This window comes from Spea bombifrons, chromosome 7 (genome assembly GCF_027358695.1).
Source record: "Spea bombifrons isolate aSpeBom1 chromosome 7, aSpeBom1.2.pri, whole genome shotgun sequence".
In the NCBI taxonomy this organism is placed as follows: Eukaryota; Metazoa; Chordata; class Amphibia; order Anura; family Pelobatidae; genus Spea; species Spea bombifrons.
The window spans coordinates 46216204-46234203 of record NC_071093.1 but is presented as its reverse complement, the minus strand read 5'-3'; the positions used below and the strand labels follow the sequence as shown (position 1 = coordinate 46234203).

Sequence of the window (18000 nt, the reverse complement as noted above, 5' to 3'; positions counted from 1 at the left end):
CTGGTCCCTGGGTACAGCCCCTGGGTACTGTGCTGGCCCCTGGGTACTGTGCTGGTCCCTGGGTACAGCCCCTGGGTACTGTGCTGGCCCCTGGGTACTGCCTCTGGGTACTGTGCTGGTCCCTGGGTACAGCCCCTGGGTACTGTGCTGGTCCCTGGGTACAGCCCCTGGGTACTGTGCTGGCCCCTAGGTGCTGCCTCTGGGTACTGTGCTGGCTTTACCATTTTTTTCATTATCTGGTTAGTTATTATGTGCCGGCTCAGAGCGAGGTGACTCTTGGCAGCTGAGCTGACGCTCAGTAATAGTGAAGTTATATTTAGTACAGAACAAACAATGATAAGAGTTTGATCGGTGATGGGGAGGAAGGAGCTGCCCCTGACCCTGTGTGACCTCCTTCCTGCCCCACAGCTGTCTGCCCCCGTGAGTGCTGTTTGCCAATGAGGAGGGGATTGCCATAAAGCTGCCCTCCGCGGTATATATAGAGTCCCAAAGCCCAGATCGCCCCACACACCAAATCCTCCGACATGTAAGTACCTGAGATGCTCTGCAGTGTCGATACCCATGGTGCAATGCTCTGCGGGATGGGGAACTAAAGAGCTGCATGGGTCAAGGGGGCTTATAATGTGAGGAACGAGGTACTGCTGGTGCAATGCTCTGCACTGACTGCGATGCTCTGCACAGGCTGTACATTATGAGGGTATGGGGGGGTGATACTCTGCAGTGTATGGTGGGTGTAATGCTCTGCAGGGTATGGGGGGTGTAATGCTCTGCAGTGTATGGTGGGTGTAATACTCTGCAGGGTATGGGGGGTGTAATGCTCTGCAGTGTATGGTGGGTGTAATGCTCTGCAGGGTATGGGGGGGTGATACTCTGAAGCATATGGACGGTGTAATACTCTGAAGCATATGGACGGTGTAATGCTCTGCAGGGTATGGGGGGTGTAATGCTCTGCAGGGTATGGGGGGTGTAATACTCTGCATTGTTTTGCAGAATGTTGCTCTGGATCCTGCTGAGTGTTTTCTGCGTCATTGCAGGTGAGTGATACCCGTCTGTCTATCTGTCTATCCATCAGTCTGTCTATCTGTCTGTCTGTCTATCTGTCTATACGTCTGTCTGTCTGTCTGTCTATCCGTCTGTCCGTCTGTCCGTCTGTCTGTCTATCTGTCTGTCTGTCCGTCTATCCGTCTGTCTGTCTATCTGTCTGTCTGTCCGTCTATCCGTCTGTCTGTCTGTCCGTCTATCCGTCTGTCTGTCTGTCTGTCTGTCTATCTGTCTGTCCGTCTATCCGTCTGTCTGTCTGTCTATATATCTTGGTCTTGTTGCCCCCCAGCCCAGCCGCGCGGCGCCTCCTACTCGGGAGAGTATGGCGGAGGTGGCGGTAAGCGCTTCTCACACTCCGGGAACCAGCTGGACGGACCAATCACAGCCCTGCGGATTCGCGTCAACAGATACTACATTGTGGGGTAAGACTGAAGCCGCATCCCGCCACCGGCCGAGAGCCCAGCAGCCACATTGCAGGGGTTCCTCGGGGGCCGGATGTGGACACATTGGGCTTTATTTGCTAAACAGTGAGTTTGACATTTCCTCGAGTATCAGTTCAATGTTAGTCCGGTTGAGGTTCCGGTGTCGGTCCGATGAGGTTCCGGTGTCGGTCCGGTTGAGGTTCCGGTGTCGGTCCGGTGAGGTTCCGGTGTCGGTCCGGTGAGTTTCTACTCACCCTCTCCTTTTTGCCCCCGCAGCCTGCAGGCCCGATACGGCACGACGTGGTCGCAGTACGTGGGGGGATCTTCCGGGGATATGGAGGAGATCTTCCTGCACCCGGGCGAGTCGGTGATCCAGGTGTCGGGGAAATACTCCAGTTACCTCAGGAAGCTGGTCTTCGTCACCGATAAGGGCCGCCACTTTCCGTTCGGCAAAGATTACGGCACCAGCTTCAACGCCGTGCCCCTCTACCCCAACACCGTGCTGCGCTTCTTCAGCGGCAGCACCGGCTCCGTCATCGACGCCGTCGGCTTCCACTGGGACTACCCCATCAGCGGCTGCGTCCACTGCAAGAGCGACCAGAAATAAGTGACCCGCAGAGCGTTCCTCCAACCCCTGCAGAGCATCGCCACCACCACGTGCGGAGCGCCGCGCACCGGACATGCGCCAAGTTATTCTCCCAGCTCTGTGAGCAGCACTACCTCCTCTGCCTGAAATAAAACCTGCAACATCAACTCCACCTCCGGCCTGATTGTATTTTAATGCCTGAGCTGCTGAGCTTACACTCTATATTATATGATATTATAAATGTGTTATATTATATATATGATATGATATTATATATGTGTTATATTATATATTATATGATATTATATATGTATTATATTATAAATATGATATGATATTATATATGTATTATATTATATATATGATATGATATTATATATGTGTTATATTATATATTATATGATATTATATATGTATTATATTATATATATGATATGATATTATATATGTATATTGAGAAAGCGCCTGCGGGGAGAAGTATTTTTCCTGCAGTTCTCTTTATCACCACACGATGGCAGCAAAACTCTGGCACTGGAATTCTCTTCCGGGGCAGATATCGGGGCTGTTTCATTAAACTGCCCTTTTTATTTACTGGAACCACTTACCCCAAATCTTACGTGTTACCGTCTATACGCTATACGAACCCCCCCCTTTATATGAAGGCCATGGGGGTGACCATCTTAACTTCCTGCTCTCAGGGTCTGCAGGATTATTCCTCCCCATTAAGTTATCTCTCCCCTATTGTTAAGTTGCTGATGTCAGCGGGTAGTCCTGGCCGCATCTCGCAAGGGGAGCTCCGGGTAGAGGGAGCCTAAAAGTTCCCAGAATTGCAGATAATGCTGACTCAGCTTCCGCGAGGTCAGATCTTTTCAAACGAAATATCTCTGAAATAATGAAAGTGAGAAACACCCCGCGGGGGCCGGCGAACAACTTTATTTATGCTGAAAGCGGGGCCGCCGAGACCCATCTTTGAGTTAGGGTTACGTGGGCCGAGTGCCACGGCCTGTAATGGCGGCTGTATTATCCGACGGTCCAGTTGGTGTTTTCACACGTCCAGTGGCCCCCGTGACCCCGGACCCCGTGCCAAGGAGCAGCCCTGGGAATTGGGCCAACGTGTCCTGTGATACCTGGTGCCACCCCGGCCGTGGGACCCGCGGCAGCTGCAGGGAACTTTCCCACGGGAACCGCCACTCACTCCGAGCCGTCCGTCCGTCTGCTTATTGTATATCAAGGGCACATGTGACAAGCTTCGGAACTGGAGGGGTTAAAGAGCCATCTGCCCCACTCACAATACAACACCCCACTCCACACACCCCACTCACTCCACACAACCCACTCAACTCACTCACCCTACACACCCCACTCAACTCATTCACCCCACACAACCCACTCAACTTACTCACTCTCCACACGCCACACAACCCACTCACCCTGTGTGTGTTGTATGTTGTGTGTGTGACTGTATCTGTGTATCTGTGTGTGTCTCAGCGTCTGTGTGCGTTGTATGTTGTGTGTGTCTCAGTGTCTGTGTGCGTTGTATGTTGTGTACGTGATTGTATCTGTGTATCTGTGTGTGTCTCAGTGTCTGTGTGCGTTGTATGTTGTGTACGTGATTGTATCTGTGTGCGTTTGTGATGTTCTCTTACACATCGGTGTCGCTGTGAATCTCTCTCTGAAATGCCGAAGGCCACGGAGAGCGTCACTGAAATCCTACAGAAGCAGGAGATGAAACGAGAAAGAGACGGACGGGGAGAGGGCGAGAGCTGGATGGGGAGAGAGAGGAGAGAGGGATACAGGAGACAGGAGAAAAAAGAGGGAGGAGAGATGGAAAAGAGCGGAGCGTGAGAATCGGGGTATTTGGGGCAGATTGTGTGTTCGCGCATGTGGGTAGGGGGTGCGTTTGAGTCTCTTAGTATATGGTACGGAGACACTGAAATGACAATTCTGGACCAAAACCGAAAAGCCCCCCCACTTACAAAAAAATAAAATCCCACACTTTTATTAAAAGTAATGCAACAAAATTGGACAAAAAAATGAAATAACGTAATATAAATATACGAATGTTAACAGCAATCGCAATGCTATGATAGCCAGGCGCTCCCGGATCCCAGCCGGCGCATGGTTAATGTCCGCGGGATGGCGGGCGGTGGATGTGTAATAAAGCTGCGACATATTTACGCTCGCCGTCTTATTGGGGAGGAGTAAAGTTATTTTACTAAATCTGTATGGATGCTATAGGCCTAAACTGTCATGTGAGAGTGTGCGTGAGTATGTGTGTGTGTATGCGAGTGTATGTGTGTGTATGTGTGAGTATGTGTGAGTATGCGTGAGTATGTGTGAGTATGCGAGTGTATGTGTGAGTATGTGTGAGTATGCGTGTGTATGTGTGAGTATGTGTGTGTATGTTTGTGTATGTGTATATGTGAGAGTATGTGTGAGTATGCGAGTGTATGTGTGAGTATGTGTGAGTATGCGAGTGTATGTGTGAGTATGCGTGTGTATGTGTGAGTATGCGAGTGTATGTGTGAGTATGCGAGTGTATGTGTGAGTATGCGAGTGTATGTGTGAGTATGTGTGAGTATGCGAGTGTATGTGTGAGTATGCGTGTGTATGTGTGAGTATGCGAGTGTATGTGTGAGTATGCGAGTGTATGTGTGAGTATGCGTGTGTATGTGTGAGTATGTGTGTGTATGTTTGTGTATGTGTATATGTGAGAGTATGTGTGAGTATGCGAGTGTATGTGTGAGTATGCGAGTGTATGTGTGAGTATGCGTGTGTATGTGTGAGTATGTGTGAGTATGCGAGTGTATGTGTGAGTATGTGTGAGTATGCGTGTGTATGTGTGAGTATGCGAGTGTATGTGTGAGTATGCGAGTGTATGTGTGAGTATGCGAGTGTATGTGTGAGTATGCGAGTGTATGTGTGAGTATGCGAGTGTGCTCTGGTAATGGGAATGATGCCCCGGGGGGGGGGCAGCATGGGCCGGTGTTTATTGTTTCAGGTTTTGGCGTAGTAAATAAAGTTGGCTGCGGCCTTTCCTTATCCGTATCCGTGGTGTGCGGCGTCGTTATTGGGGTCGTTCTTGGGGTCGTTCTTGGGGTCGTTATTGGGGTCGTTATTGGGGTCGTTATTGGGGTTATTGGGGGGTTGAGCCCGGCCCGGAAATATCGAGGCTGCAGCAGTGAGCTGATTGCGGTCGCGCAGGCAGCTGCCGTGCCGGGGAGGCAGTGAGTGGGAGGACGAGCGTCTCCGGTGCTGAGCGTCTCCTAATCGCCTCCAGTAAAGGCTCCTCTCATTGCCCCCTCTTTACAGAACTCAGCAAGCGGGAGCCCCCGGGCGGCCCCCAGACAGGGAGAGTATTTTATCCCCACCCGGCAGGTAGCGGCACATGTTCAGGGACCCGAGCTGCCCCCAAGTTACTGTTACTGTGATTATTACAAATCCATTGGACTCGTCTACAGAGCTTACAATCCATCACACTGTCCGCAGGCCCGAGTGATACCAGTACAGGGGGCATCGGGGTGACTTGCACCTGTCAGGAAGAGATAACGCCCAGTACCACGAGGCATCTGCTCTCTTATCTGCCCCGCCGCCTGCACCTTGCCCCTCCGGGTGTCTGTCCGGGACGCGTTAACCCTCTGTGTACCGCACAGGACGTGAATCAGATACCCAGCCCTACTATAGCAGCAGCCAGCACCTGCCCCCCGCCGGGGCAAACCTCAGCGTAACCGGAAAGGGGGCTCTGGAAATGCGCAGAGCTCTGTGTGGGGGGATGGAGAATGCGCAGCGCTCTGCGGGGATGGAGAATGCGCAGCGCTCCACGGGGGATGGAGAATGCGCAGAGCTCCGCGGGGGATGGAGAATGCGCAGCGCTCCGTGGGAGGGTGGAGAATGCGCAGCGCTCAGCGGGTATGGAGTATGCGCAGCGCTCTGTGGGGGAGTGGAGAATGCGCAGCGCTCCGTGAGGGATGGAGAAGGCACAGCGCACCGTGTGGGGGATGGAGAATGCGCAGCGCTCCGTGGGGGATGGAGACCGCGCAGTGCTCCGCGGGGGATGGAGAATGACCGGCGCTCCGCGGGGATGGAGCCTGCGCAGCCCTCCGTGGGGGGGGGGTGGAGAATGCGCAGCGCTCAGTGGGGATGGAGAATGCGCAGCGCTCCGCGAGGGATGGAGAATGCGCAGCGCTCCGCGGGGATGGAGAATGCGCCGCGCTCCGCAGGGGATGGAGAATGCGCCGCGCTCCGCAGGGGATGGAGAATGCGCCGCGCTCCGCAGGGATGGAGAATGCGCAGTGCTCCACGGGGGATGGAGAATGCGCAGTGCTCCACGGGGGATGGAGAATGCGCAGCGCTCCGCGGGGATGGAGAATGCGCCGCGCTCCGCAGGGGATGGTTGCTTGCAGTGAGAGTTGTTACGAGGCGGGTTCTCTGCTGCTGGGCGGTGGGTTGCAGTAAAAGCCCCGCGTGGGGTTATTATTCAGCCACGTTTGGGGCCAAACAGAAGCGTTTTCTTATTTTAGACAAAGTTTAATAATGTAAGCGGCTCCGGCGCAGCGCGGCCCGACCTACAAACGCGGAGCTGCCCCCGGCGCGTCCTCTGGGGCATTTAACCCCAGCTTCAGACCCCACGCTGCCTTTCTAACATTAGTCATGCTGATTACAGGGCGCGGGTCTCCAACGCCCCGTTTACATCAGGATTATCTCTGCTTTTATCTACACGGAAGGTCCGGGTCACGGTATTAACCCGTTGTGTGCTGACACCTCCTTGTACATACTGCTCACCCTATAGTGTTGGCTGTGACGTTTGGCATGGCAGGGGTTAACAGGACGTAATCAATGCAGAGAGGGCTTCGCCTGGGTGACAGATGTTTCAGAGAGAGTCCTATATATATAGATGTAAAGCGAGACCGCTCGAGACAGCCAGCCTCAAGACAGCACCAGGTGAGTGACTGGACACGAGCCACGTCTATACCCCGACTACCCCGCTACTGGATCCATTCTCACGAAAGACCCCGAGGGACATGGAATAGATCCAATCTTAATAGAGACCCCCGAGGGATAGATCCACTCTCAGAAGAGACCCCTGAGGGATAGATCCACTCTCAGAAGAGACCCCCGAGGGATAGATCCACACTCAGGAGAGACCCCCGAGGGATAGATCCACTCTCAGAAGAGACCCCCGAGGGATAGATCCACACTCAGGAGAGACCCCCTGAGGGATAGATGCACTCTCAGAAGAGACCCCCGAGCGATAGATGCACTCTCAGAAGAGACCCCCGAGCGATAGATGCACTCTCAGAAGAGACCCCCGAGGGATAGATGCACTCTCAGAAGAGACCCCCGAGGGATAGATGCACTCTCAGAAGAGACCCCCGAGGGATAGATGCACTCTCAGAAGAGACCCCTGAGCGATAGATGCACTCTCGGGAGAGACCCTGGAGGGATAGATGCACTCTCGGGAGAGACCCCCGTTGTGGGACGTAGGGATGTAGGGGTTTTGTTGCTGTCAGTAACCGGTTGCGCTCTCTTTGTTGCTCTTTAGCGGAATCTCTGAGACTTTCTTCTGTTGAATCCCGAGCGTGTGCCCCTGCGCGATGCTGGCCCTGGCGTGTCTGTGTCTGGGGCTGCTGGGCTCATCCCTAGCGGCCACCGGTGAGTAACCAGCATCTGTGCATCAATTCAGCCCTAAATACCCCGAGGGAGGGGGGATATCGGTTTATTGTATGCACACACGCACTCAAACACCATGCGCTTACACACACACACTAACACACACACTTACACACACACTCTAACCCCATACACTTACATACTCTAACACCATGCGCTTACACACACACACTCTAACACCATACACTTACACACGCACTCTAACACCATACACTTACATACTCTAACACCATGCGCTTACACACACACACTCTAACACCATACACACACACACTCTAACACCATGCGCTTACACACTCTAACACCATACACTTACACACGCACTCTAACCCCATACACTTACACACTCTAACACCATGCGCTTACACACACACTCTAACACCATACACACACACACTCTAACACCATGCGCTTACACACTCTAACACCATGCGCTTACACACACACACTCTAACCCCATACACTTACACACGCACTCTAACACCATGCGCTTACACACGCACTCTAACACCATACACTTACACACTCTAACACCATGCGCTTACACACACACTCTAACACCATGCGCTTACACACGCACTCTAACACCATGCGCTTACACACGCACTCTAACACCATGCGCTTACACACACACACACTAACACACACGCACTCTAACACCATACACTTACACACTCTAACACCATGCGCTTAAATCTATATTCCAGGGACAATTTGCGGCAGGCAGCATCGGAATCTGTGTAAATTGTGCGTTACGGCTCTAATCATTAAGTGTAAGGGTTAAAATAACCAATTTATATATAAATATATGTTTTGGAAACCCAGCATGTATCCCGCGGGGGCAGCCGTCCCAACTTCGTGTTCTCAGGATCTGCAGGATTTTTCCTCCCCATTAAAGAATTTCTCCACTCTAATTTCTCCAGTCTATGGGAAGCGCGACTTCACCGTGAGACAGCTCTCTATATAGACAGCAAAGTGGGGCCGATGGGGCATTTTCCACACAGGGGTAATATGGGGTGAGGGGCGCCTCGGTCTCATTCGGGCCCCTTTATCTCCTCAGTTCAGTCTCGTATGTCGTCCTTCGCTGGCGAGTATGGAGCAGGAGGAGGCACGGCGTTCTCATACTCCTCTGAGCAGCTGAATGGACCAATCACAGCCCTGAGAGTGCGTGAGAACCCCAGCCACGTGATCGGGTGAGTCTGCAGAGTATCTCTCCCTCTATGCGATTATCACGGCACGGCGAGCAGCGCGTTTCTCCTTCAATAAGTAGATTATTTCCTACTGATTCACCGGCCCCAGCACCCGCCCGTTTGCCCCACACCCATATTTACTGCCCTTTTCGTCTAATGTCTGGATGCAGCTCTCCCCCCCGTTAATAATGACTTCTTCCTTCCTTCTGCCCTCCCACCAGGATCCAGTTCCGCTACGGCAGGGAGTGGGGTCCGTATTACGGCAACCCGTCCGGCACGCTGCTTGAGGTGGTCCTCCACGCCGGGGAGAACATCACTCAGGTGTCAGGGAAGGTGGCCTCCTACGTTAACGAACTGATGTTTGTGACGAGCCACGGACGCATTTTCCGCTTTGGCCAGCCCTCCGGCACCTGCTTCAACGACTTCCCCCTGTACCCCGGCACATCTCTGCGCTACGTCAGCGGCCGATACTCCAGCGTCATACACAGCATTGGCTTCCACTGGGGTCTCCAGCCGGGCTGTGTCCACTGCAAACAGGAAGAGTGATGTGACCCCACCCATGCAGTCTGAAGCCCCACCCCTGAGGTGCCGCGTCCCACTCAGACCTGTATATTCAATAAATTGTCTTTTCTCTGATTATCCGTGTCGCTCTCCTTTTATATGCTGCCCTAATATATACTGCCCTATATGATCGTGACGCCCGGAGCCAAAGCCCCCTCTTCTCCCGTAAATGCCCCTCTTATTCTTACATTTACCTCCGTATGGGGCAGATGGTAAACGAATGGGAAATTCAGTGCAAAATGACCAACAACCGCGTCACGATTCATTCATTAAAGGGACAGGAAGCAAATACAGCTTGTGATAAACAACCCCCACCAATTAAATATTCTCAGTACATAAAGGGTTAACCCCCTGGCCTGCACCAATCAGAAAACACGTTAATAAGATTTAGTTTAAACACAAAACCAGCAGCCAATCAGGAAGAAGTCATTTAAAAATGTCAAGGATTGGAGGCGGGAATCTAACACTAGAGGGTCGGAGGCTGAGGTGGAACGGAAAGGAGTTTTACTTTACTGAGAGGGTGGTAGATAAGGGGAACAGCCTCCCAGCAGAGGTGACCGTAAGATACGGCAGCCCCGGAGACTTTGTGATGGTTAATAAACTGAAAATCCCCAGAGCTGGATTTTCTTGTCATTAAAGAGGAAACGGCGTCTGATCCTGCGAGCCAACGGAGCGCCGGCTTCCCAACATCCCTCGGCGCCTGCGAGGAGAGCAGCGATCAATAACGCGATTACCCTAATGAACCGCGACAATTACCAGCACAGGCCACGCGTGGGGGTATCTGGAGGGGGGGTATCTGGAGGGGGTGTATCTGGAGGGGGTGTATCTGGAGGGGGTGTATCCTTAGAGGGTTAATTTGGAGGGGGGTAAAGGGTTTGGGGAAAATAATTGGGATTTCGTCAAAGCTGTTTCTTTGATTTTTTTTTTTTTATGAGCCAGAAAACCCAAAGTGAAAAATGTCATCCGTGGCCCCCCAAGGTTGAAAGAGCGTCCCGCCCCCCCCCCACGGCTCTCGGTTCCCACTTGCGGAATATGATTTTTATCATCGTGTGTCTCGGACGAGACATTGGAGCAGCAGGGCAGTGAATGTAAGCTCTGTGGGCCACAAAGCACATCCGTATGCATCTTCTCCGCCATCTGCCAGTGGAATGAGATACGAAACGCCGTGGACCCCCCCACCCCCCCACATTACATTAATGACCCGTGGCCGGAGAACACAAAATCCATACTCCTGAAAGCCTCTGCCGGTCCCGGGACGTCTGAAAGGCCACTTAGGGCTGACAGACAGAAGCCAAATACCCCCGGGGGCCACGGAGAACTCCTGGAAATATCCAGCAGGGGTAGAAGCTGTGCCACCCCCATCGGTATCTCCCCCGCTCTCCTCTCTCGTTACAGGAGTGACGTGTCCCGATCTCCCCCGCACTCCTCTCTCGTTATGGGGGGGGTGACGTGTCCCGATCTCCCCCGCTCCCCGCTCTCGTTATGGGGGGGGTGACGTGTCCCGATCTCCCTCCCCGCAAACATCCTGTGATTGAGTGGGACGTGGAAAGTAATCCCACCGGGACCGGTCTGAGTCGGATCTGAAACCACGAACTTCCTCAATGACCCAACGCTGAGAGCCTTTAACGGCCCCCGATACTAATGGTGGGGGCCAAATGGCTCTAATAACGGTATCTATGGAAACAGTCACTTGTCCGGACGTAACGATATTCTCAATGAAGTCACCTGTCTTCAAGCAGGGTTTCCAGCTGTGATATAGCAGGGAGAGAAGCACCAATCGGGACGCTCAGATGTCATTAAATCAGAGGAGACCCCAGAATCTGCCCATTTACCAAGAGACTGGGGTAAAAACCCTGAGAATCTGCCCATTCACCCCCACACTGAGAATCTGCCCCCTAACGATCCCCACTTTCCCAAGCATTGTCCTTCTAATTGCCCCACTCTGGGGCACATCTGACCCGTAATCCAGCATCGTCTACTGGGCTCCATTATAGAATCTATCAGCTCCCAATATAAAACCAGTCTCTGTATACAGAGCCATCAGGATCCCCTCGCACCTCTCTCTGTATTGGGGGGGGCATCACCCCGCGGCCCTCAAAGCCCTCCAAAAAGTAAGGGAATCCCTCCAATAAAGCGAGAGACCAGCAGGGCCAACCCGGCAGACGAGCGCAATCTGCGAGGTGACTCTAAAACAGCTATGAATAAATAAGGAGAAGCGAGAATGAATTCCCAAACATCCAGAGAAATGGAGCAAGCGGAGAGGGAGGAGGGAGGACAGGCGAAGGGGATCACGGCGAGAGAGCGCGGAGAGGGGGACATGCAACAGGGGGAGGAAGAAGGGACGAAGGAGAGGGGTTAGGGTGAGAGAGAGATGGAGAGAGAATGTAGGAGAGAGGGGGTAGAGACAGAAATACAGATGTGAGAGGAGAGAAAGAGCAAGGAAGAGAGAGAGGGTTCTCCTCCATCAATGACTGACAGGAGATCCCACAGACCCCAAAATGATGATTTCTGGAGTTTGCAGGACATTTAAATTTTAGCCAATTTTGAAATTGTAAATCGTCTGAATTTTGACAATCATGCGCGGAGAGATCCCATACAGCCAAAAGCCCCATCTCCAGAACCTTCCCCCATCCCCAGAACCTTCCCCCATCTCCAGAACCTTCCCCCATCCCCAGAACCTCCCCCATCTCCAGAACCTCCCCCATCTCCAGAACCTTCCCCATCTCCAGAACCTTCCCCCATCCCCAGAACCTTCCCCCATCCCCAGAACCTTCCCCCATCTCCAGAACCTCCCCCCATCTCCAGAACCTTCCCCCATCTCCAGATCCTTTCCCCCATCCCCAGAACCTTCACCCCATCCCCAGAACCTTCCCCCATCCCCAGATCCTTCCCCCATCCCCAGAACCTTCCCCCATCTCCAGAACCTTCCCCCATCCCCAGAACCTTCACCCCATCCCCAGAACCTTCCCCCATCTCCAGAACCTTCCCCCATCCCCAGAACCTTCCCCCATCTCCAGAACCTTCCCCCATCCCCAGAACCTTCACCCCATCCCCAGAACCTTCACCCATCTCCAGAACCTTCCCCCATCTCCAGAACCTTCCCCCATCCCCAGAACCTTCCCCCATCCCCCGAACCTTCCCCCATGCCCAGAACCTTCCCCCATCCCCAGAACCTTCCCCCATCTCCAGAACCTTCACCCCATCTCCAGAACCTTCACCCCATCCCCAGAACCTTCACCCATCTCCAGAACCTTCCCCCATCCCCAGAACCTTCACCCCATCCCCAGAACCTTCACCCCATCTCCAGAACCTTCACCCCATCCCCAGAACCTTCCCCCATCTCCAGAACCTTCCCCCATCCCCAGAACCTTCACCCCATCCCCAGAACCTTCCCCCATCTCCAGAACCTTCCCCCATCCCCAGAACCTTCCCCCATCTCCAGAACCTTCCCCCATCCCCAGAACCTTCACCCCATCCCCAGAACCTTCACCCATCTCCAGAACCTTCCCCCATCCCCCGAACCTTCCCCCATGCCCAGAACCTTCCCCCATCCCCAGAACCTTCCCCCATCTCCAGAACCTTCACCCCATCTCCAGAACCTTCACCCCATCCCCAGAACCTTCACCCATCTCCAGAACCTTTACCCCATCCCCAGAACCTTCCCCCATCCCCAGATCCTTCCCCCATCCCCAGAACCTTCCCCCATCTCCAGAACCTTCACCCCATCCCCAGAACCTTCCCCCATCCCCAGAACCTTCACCCCATCCCCAGAACCTTCACCCATCCCCAGAACCTTCCCCCATCCCCCGAACCTTCCCCCATCCCCAGAACCTTCCCCCATCCCCAGAACCTTCACCCCATCCCCAGAACCTTCCCCCATCCCCAGAACCTTCACCCCATCCCCAGAACCTTCCCCCATCTCCCGAACCTTCCCCCATCCCCAGAACCTTCCCCCATCCCCAGAACCTTCACCCCATCCCCAGAACCTTCCCCCATCCCCAGAACCTTCCCCCATCTCCAGAACCTTCACCCCATCCCCAGAACCTTCCCCCATCTCCAGAACCTTCCCCCATCCCCAGAACCTTCCCCCATCTCCAGAACCTTCCTCCATCTCCAGAACCTTCATGGCCCCATACAATCTGGTCAGCGGTCAGATGCCCCCAACGCACCCAACTCCATAGACAACCTTTTCCTGTAAAACCTGACATTCCGAAGAAGTGAATAAATTCTGGCAAATCATTCGATGATAAACTTTGAAGACTCTTTCCCTGTCACTCGATACTTGAAATAAAGCGCGTTCCGCTCGTCGCCGAGAACACCAAATCCCCCCTGAAACCAAAACGGCCTCCGATCGCTTCTACTTGAGATTTATTTTTGTAATTAAAGTCTTCGGTTCTTCATCTTATTGTCTATAAAATGTGAAATGAGATTCCGCGGAGAGATCCCGATATTACTCTAATAACTCTCATAAATGTTTTGGGCTGTTTGGGTCATCTTGGTTGATATCAAAAGAAGGTCTAGAAAGGGGGTCTAGATATTTCCACCACAGATGGTGGAACCGACTGAAAGTTGCCGGATTGCCCCTGATTCTGGTCGAAATTTGCCATTTCAACCACCAATTGAAAGCTGGTGATGACTCCATCCTAAACCGAGCTAATCTCAGCTCTAAGCCACCGGCCCCCGAGCTCATCCTCCATGACCACCAGGGGTCTGAGTCTTATGGATTCTCAGAGGGTCATCCCAAAAAACTTTCAGCCCCTGGCAACCAAGTGATATTAACGGGTCTGATTATCTTGAGATGTTTCCAGAATGTTCTTCTGGGTTGTATCTTGTTAGTGGTTGACTAAGACTTCTCCTGGACATCAACAAAAAACACAAGAGAAGAAAAAAGAAGTAAATGAGCCGAGACTTCACCGTCACCTCTAGGAACCGGACGAGAGAGAGGAACGGGGTCCAAGCAGACAAATAATGGTGGGAAAGGTAAAGAAAGCGCACGGGGTAAAAAGGTGGAGGTGCAGGAGAGAGTGAGAGGACGAGGAGAAGAACAGAGGAGGTTGGAGAGACAATCAAAGAGGAATCAGGACAGAGAGAGGGATGAGAGGGATGAGATGCAGGGATGTGGAGGGTGGAGAGCGCTGAGAATCAGGGCGCAGGGAATAGGAGGGCGGCTTTGAGGGTCTCTCCCTGCTCTCTGGTTTCATAACTCGTGGCTGAGAGTGAAATGGGGTCACTCGGAGTGGGTGAAGCGCAGCTTACGGCGGCCGTCTGGCCGGGGTTATATATAGTACAGATCTCAGCCCAGGGTGCGCAAGATTTAGGCAGAAAAAACAGGCCCCCTTAAACTCTGCGGGGGGGGGGGGGGGTAATGGTACCACGGCATACGGGGCGGCGTAACAGGCAGGGGTGAGATGGCGTAATAGGAGGGGTCATAGGGAGAGCTATATGGAGTAATAGGGGGGGTTATAGGGAGGTAGATATGCAGTAATAGGGGGGGTTACAGGGAGGTATATATGGAGTAATAGGGGGGTTATAGGGAGGTATATATATATATATATATATATATATATGCAGTAATAGGGGTGTTACAGGGAGGTATATATGAGTAAGAGGAGGGGTTACAGGGAGGTATATATGGAGTAATAGGGGGGTTATAGGGAGGTATATATATATATATATGCAGTAATAGGAGGGGTTACAGGGAGGTATATATGGAGTAATAGGGGGGTTATAGGGAGGTATATATATATATATATGCAGTAATAGGAGGGGTTACAGGCACATATATATATTGAGGCCCGCGGGATCAGATTGGGCCCTGACTGGGCTCCTGAGTAGGGCCAGGCTTTGGCGCCAATTTTTGGGTAAGTTGGGGTGGAGTTTAGGGGGGGTTATTTAAGGGGTTGTGACATGAAGTTTGGGGACATTGTGTAGCCCCCTTACCCCGTGTCGTTCCTCCCTCCCTGTTTATTGGGGTATGTGGGGGTATTTGTGTTATGTTGGGGTATTTCTGCTGTCACAGGTGCGGGGGTAGATTACAGGCATCTAGGGGGTGTGAATGCTCTTGGGGGGGGCGTTTGGCTGGGGGGTCCCGGTTGGTGGTGCCGGGGGCCTCAGGTTTGGGGGTCTTGCCGGTCCCGTGTGGCGTTCCGCGTTTGCCTCGCAGGCTTTATGGTTTTTGTTAATTCTTTACGTTTATTGATGTTATTTATTATATTTCTGTGTTCGGTTTGGGGGTCTTTGCCCTGGTAACGCAGCGAGGGGTCGGGCCTAAGGCTGCGCGGCAATGACTGGGTTAATAAATGAAATTGGCAGTTGTGTGGGGCGGTCCGGGATCCCCCATTCTCCTGGTTTTGGAGCGGGGTGGACGGGGTAATTATTACTCGGCGGCTCCGGAGTCTCTGCAGATCAATAGTAACTGATTGATCGCAGCAACCCCCCCCCCGGCCGCCGCCGGCCCTCTCGCTCCTTTGTCTTCTTTTCTCCTTATCAGAGAATTTTCACTCCATCCATCGCCCCCCGGCTTCTCTTCCTCCGCATCCTGGATTTTGCCCTCCTATTTGCCTCCTCTCCCCTCGTTGCCCCCTCTCCGATTGGTCAAGTCCTTTAGTCGTCCGATGGGGTCCTATAGTTTGGGGTCCCCAGCATTGGCTTATTGTGTAGCGGCACCTATAGATCCACGTTCTTTATATACTGAATGACCAGAACCTTGGTGACATCATAATAACCGGGCAATGGAACGAGAAACCGAGAACCTGCCAGCAGATCGGCCCCCATCGGCCCTCGTCTAGTCTGTAACGACTCAAACTGTAATCAGTCGTTGGTCTCGTCTTAGATTCAGGAGCCGTATGTCTATCCCATGCATGTTTAATCCCCTCACTGTATTACCCTCTACCACTTCTGCTGGGAGGCTGCTCCACTTATCTACCACCCCTTCAGATAAGGTTATTAATCAAATATAATTAATATTCTGTAGATCTGACCCTAAACTCCATCCGTCTCTCTGCAGAGATATAAATTCAATCTGAGGGAAGGAATGTGTGACCCCATTTAAGCAGCGATCAAATTAACCCAGCAGTGAGGGGGTTAAATGGCAAACAGCAGATCTTTCAGGATTTTTGAGGATAACCGAGGATTATATCCAGAGATTAACGATCGGGGGGGGGGGGGCGGGGGGGTACGGGGAGGAAAAAGGGATATCAGCGGCCACATCCCCGACATTACATACAGCCCCGTCGCTGTCTGACCAGTCCTGATAACGCAGTCACATCCCCTACATTACATACAGACCCGCCGCTGTCTGACCAGTCCTGATAACGCAGTCACATCCCCTACATTACATACAGACCCGCCGCTGTCTGACCAGTCCTGATAATACATTACATACAGACCCGCCGCTGCCTGACCAGTCCTGATAACGCAGTCACATCCCCTACATTACATACAGACCCGCCGCTGTCTGACCAGTCCTGATAACGCAGTCACATCCCCTACATTACATACAGACCCGCCGCTGTCTGACCAGTCCTGATAACGCAGTCACATCCCCTACATTACATACAGCCCCGCCGCTGTCTGACCAGTCCTGATAACGCAGTCACATCCCCTACATTACATACAGACCCGCCGCTGTCTGACCAGTCCTGATAACGCAGTCACATCCCCGACATTACATACAGACCCGCCGCTGTCTGACCAGTCCTGATAACGCGGTCACACCCCCTACATTACATACAGCCCCGCCGCTGTCTGACCAGTCCTGATAACGCAGTCACATCCCCTACATTACATACAGACCCGCTGCTGCCTGACCAGTCCTGATATCCCCTACATTACATACAGACCCGCCGCTGTCTGACCAGTCCTGATAAGGCGGTCACATCCCCTACATTACATACAGACCCGCCGCTGTCTGACCAGTCCTGATAACGCAGTCACATCCCCTACATTACATACAGACCCGCCGCTGTCTGACCAGTCCTGATAACGCAGTCACATCCCCTACATTACATACAGCCCCGCCGCTGTCTGACCAGTCCTGATATCGCAGTCACATCCCCTACATTACATACAGACCTGCCGCTGTCTGACCAGTCCTGATATCGCAGTCACATCCCCTACATTACATACAGACCCGGCGCTGTCTGACCAGTCCTGATATCGCAGTCACATCCCCTACATTACATACAGACCCGCCGCTGTCTGACCAGTCCTGTTCTTTATAATAATCAGAATCATTTTCTCGCAGGGTACGGAGCTGCTGGTTAGTAAGGGGTTAATGCAGGGGTTCTCCTCCAATTGTTTCCTTCACCTCTCTCCATACTCTTTCTTTCCCCCTTTCCTTCTCTCCTCTGTCTTTGTCTCCACCTCTCCTGCTCTCCCCCCTCCTCTCCCTGCTGTGAGACACAGCAGCGAGGGTTAGAGAAGCAGCAGCACAGACTCAGGGCTCAGCTCCCTCCATCTCTCCCTGGTACCTGCCGCGCTCTCCCCGCTGCGCTCTCCCCGCCGCCGCCGCCGGTCCCGCTCCCCGCGC

The 18000-nt window shown here is 52.9% G+C and overlaps 3 protein-coding genes across 3 annotated transcripts in view; all 3 read left to right on the top strand.

Moving 5' to 3' along the window:
- The first annotated feature begins 507 nt into the window (after positions 1-507).
- Positions 508-2221, top strand: LOC128501207 (zymogen granule membrane protein 16-like). The gene is made up of 4 exons (XM_053470606.1): positions 508-526; positions 991-1034; positions 1331-1463; positions 1740-2221. Exons 2-4 carry the CDS (start codon positions 992-994, stop codon positions 2068-2070), a joined length of 507 nt encoding a protein of 168 aa, XP_053326581.1. The 5' UTR covers positions 508-526; position 991; the 3' UTR covers positions 2071-2221.
- Positions 2222-6971: 4750 nt separating this feature from the next.
- LOC128501205 (zymogen granule membrane protein 16-like) lies at positions 6972-9545 on the top strand. Its single transcript, XM_053470604.1, has 4 exons — positions 6972-6990; positions 7592-7701; positions 8780-8912; positions 9131-9545. The coding sequence occupies exons 2-4, from the start codon at positions 7644-7646 to the stop codon at positions 9453-9455; spliced, it is 516 nt and encodes a 171-aa protein (XP_053326579.1). The 5' UTR covers positions 6972-6990; positions 7592-7643; the 3' UTR covers positions 9456-9545.
- An 8395-nt stretch (positions 9546-17940) lies between these two features.
- The window catches only part of DOC2A (double C2 domain alpha), a 13634-nt gene continuing 13574 nt past the window's right edge, over positions 17941-18000 (top strand). The window contains exon 1 of the mRNA XM_053470561.1: positions 17941-18000. This exon is cut by the window's right edge and continues 17 nt beyond it. The gene's annotated coding sequence lies outside the window, so the exon portion shown is untranslated.

Excerpts from the sequence above, each read along its gene's own strand:
- LOC128501207 (XM_053470606.1), top strand. The coding sequence starts at position 992 with ATGTTGCTCTGGATCCTGCTGAGTGTTTTCTGCGTCATTGCAG. Across the intron at positions 1,035-1,330 it reads TGTTTTCTGCGTCATTGCAG|CCCAGCCGCGCGGCGCCTCC; the intron begins GTGAGTGATACC and ends GTTGCCCCCCAG. Across the intron at positions 1,464-1,739 it reads AACAGATACTACATTGTGGG|CCTGCAGGCCCGATACGGCA; the intron begins GTAAGACTGAAG and ends TTGCCCCCGCAG.
- LOC128501205 (XM_053470604.1), top strand. The coding sequence starts at position 7,644 with ATGCTGGCCCTGGCGTGTCTGTGTCTGGGGCTGCTGGGCTCATCCCTA. Across the intron at positions 7,702-8,779 it reads CTCATCCCTAGCGGCCACCG|TTCAGTCTCGTATGTCGTCC; the intron begins GTGAGTAACCAG and ends TTATCTCCTCAG. Across the intron at positions 8,913-9,130 it reads AACCCCAGCCACGTGATCGG|GATCCAGTTCCGCTACGGCA; the intron begins GTGAGTCTGCAG and ends CCCTCCCACCAG.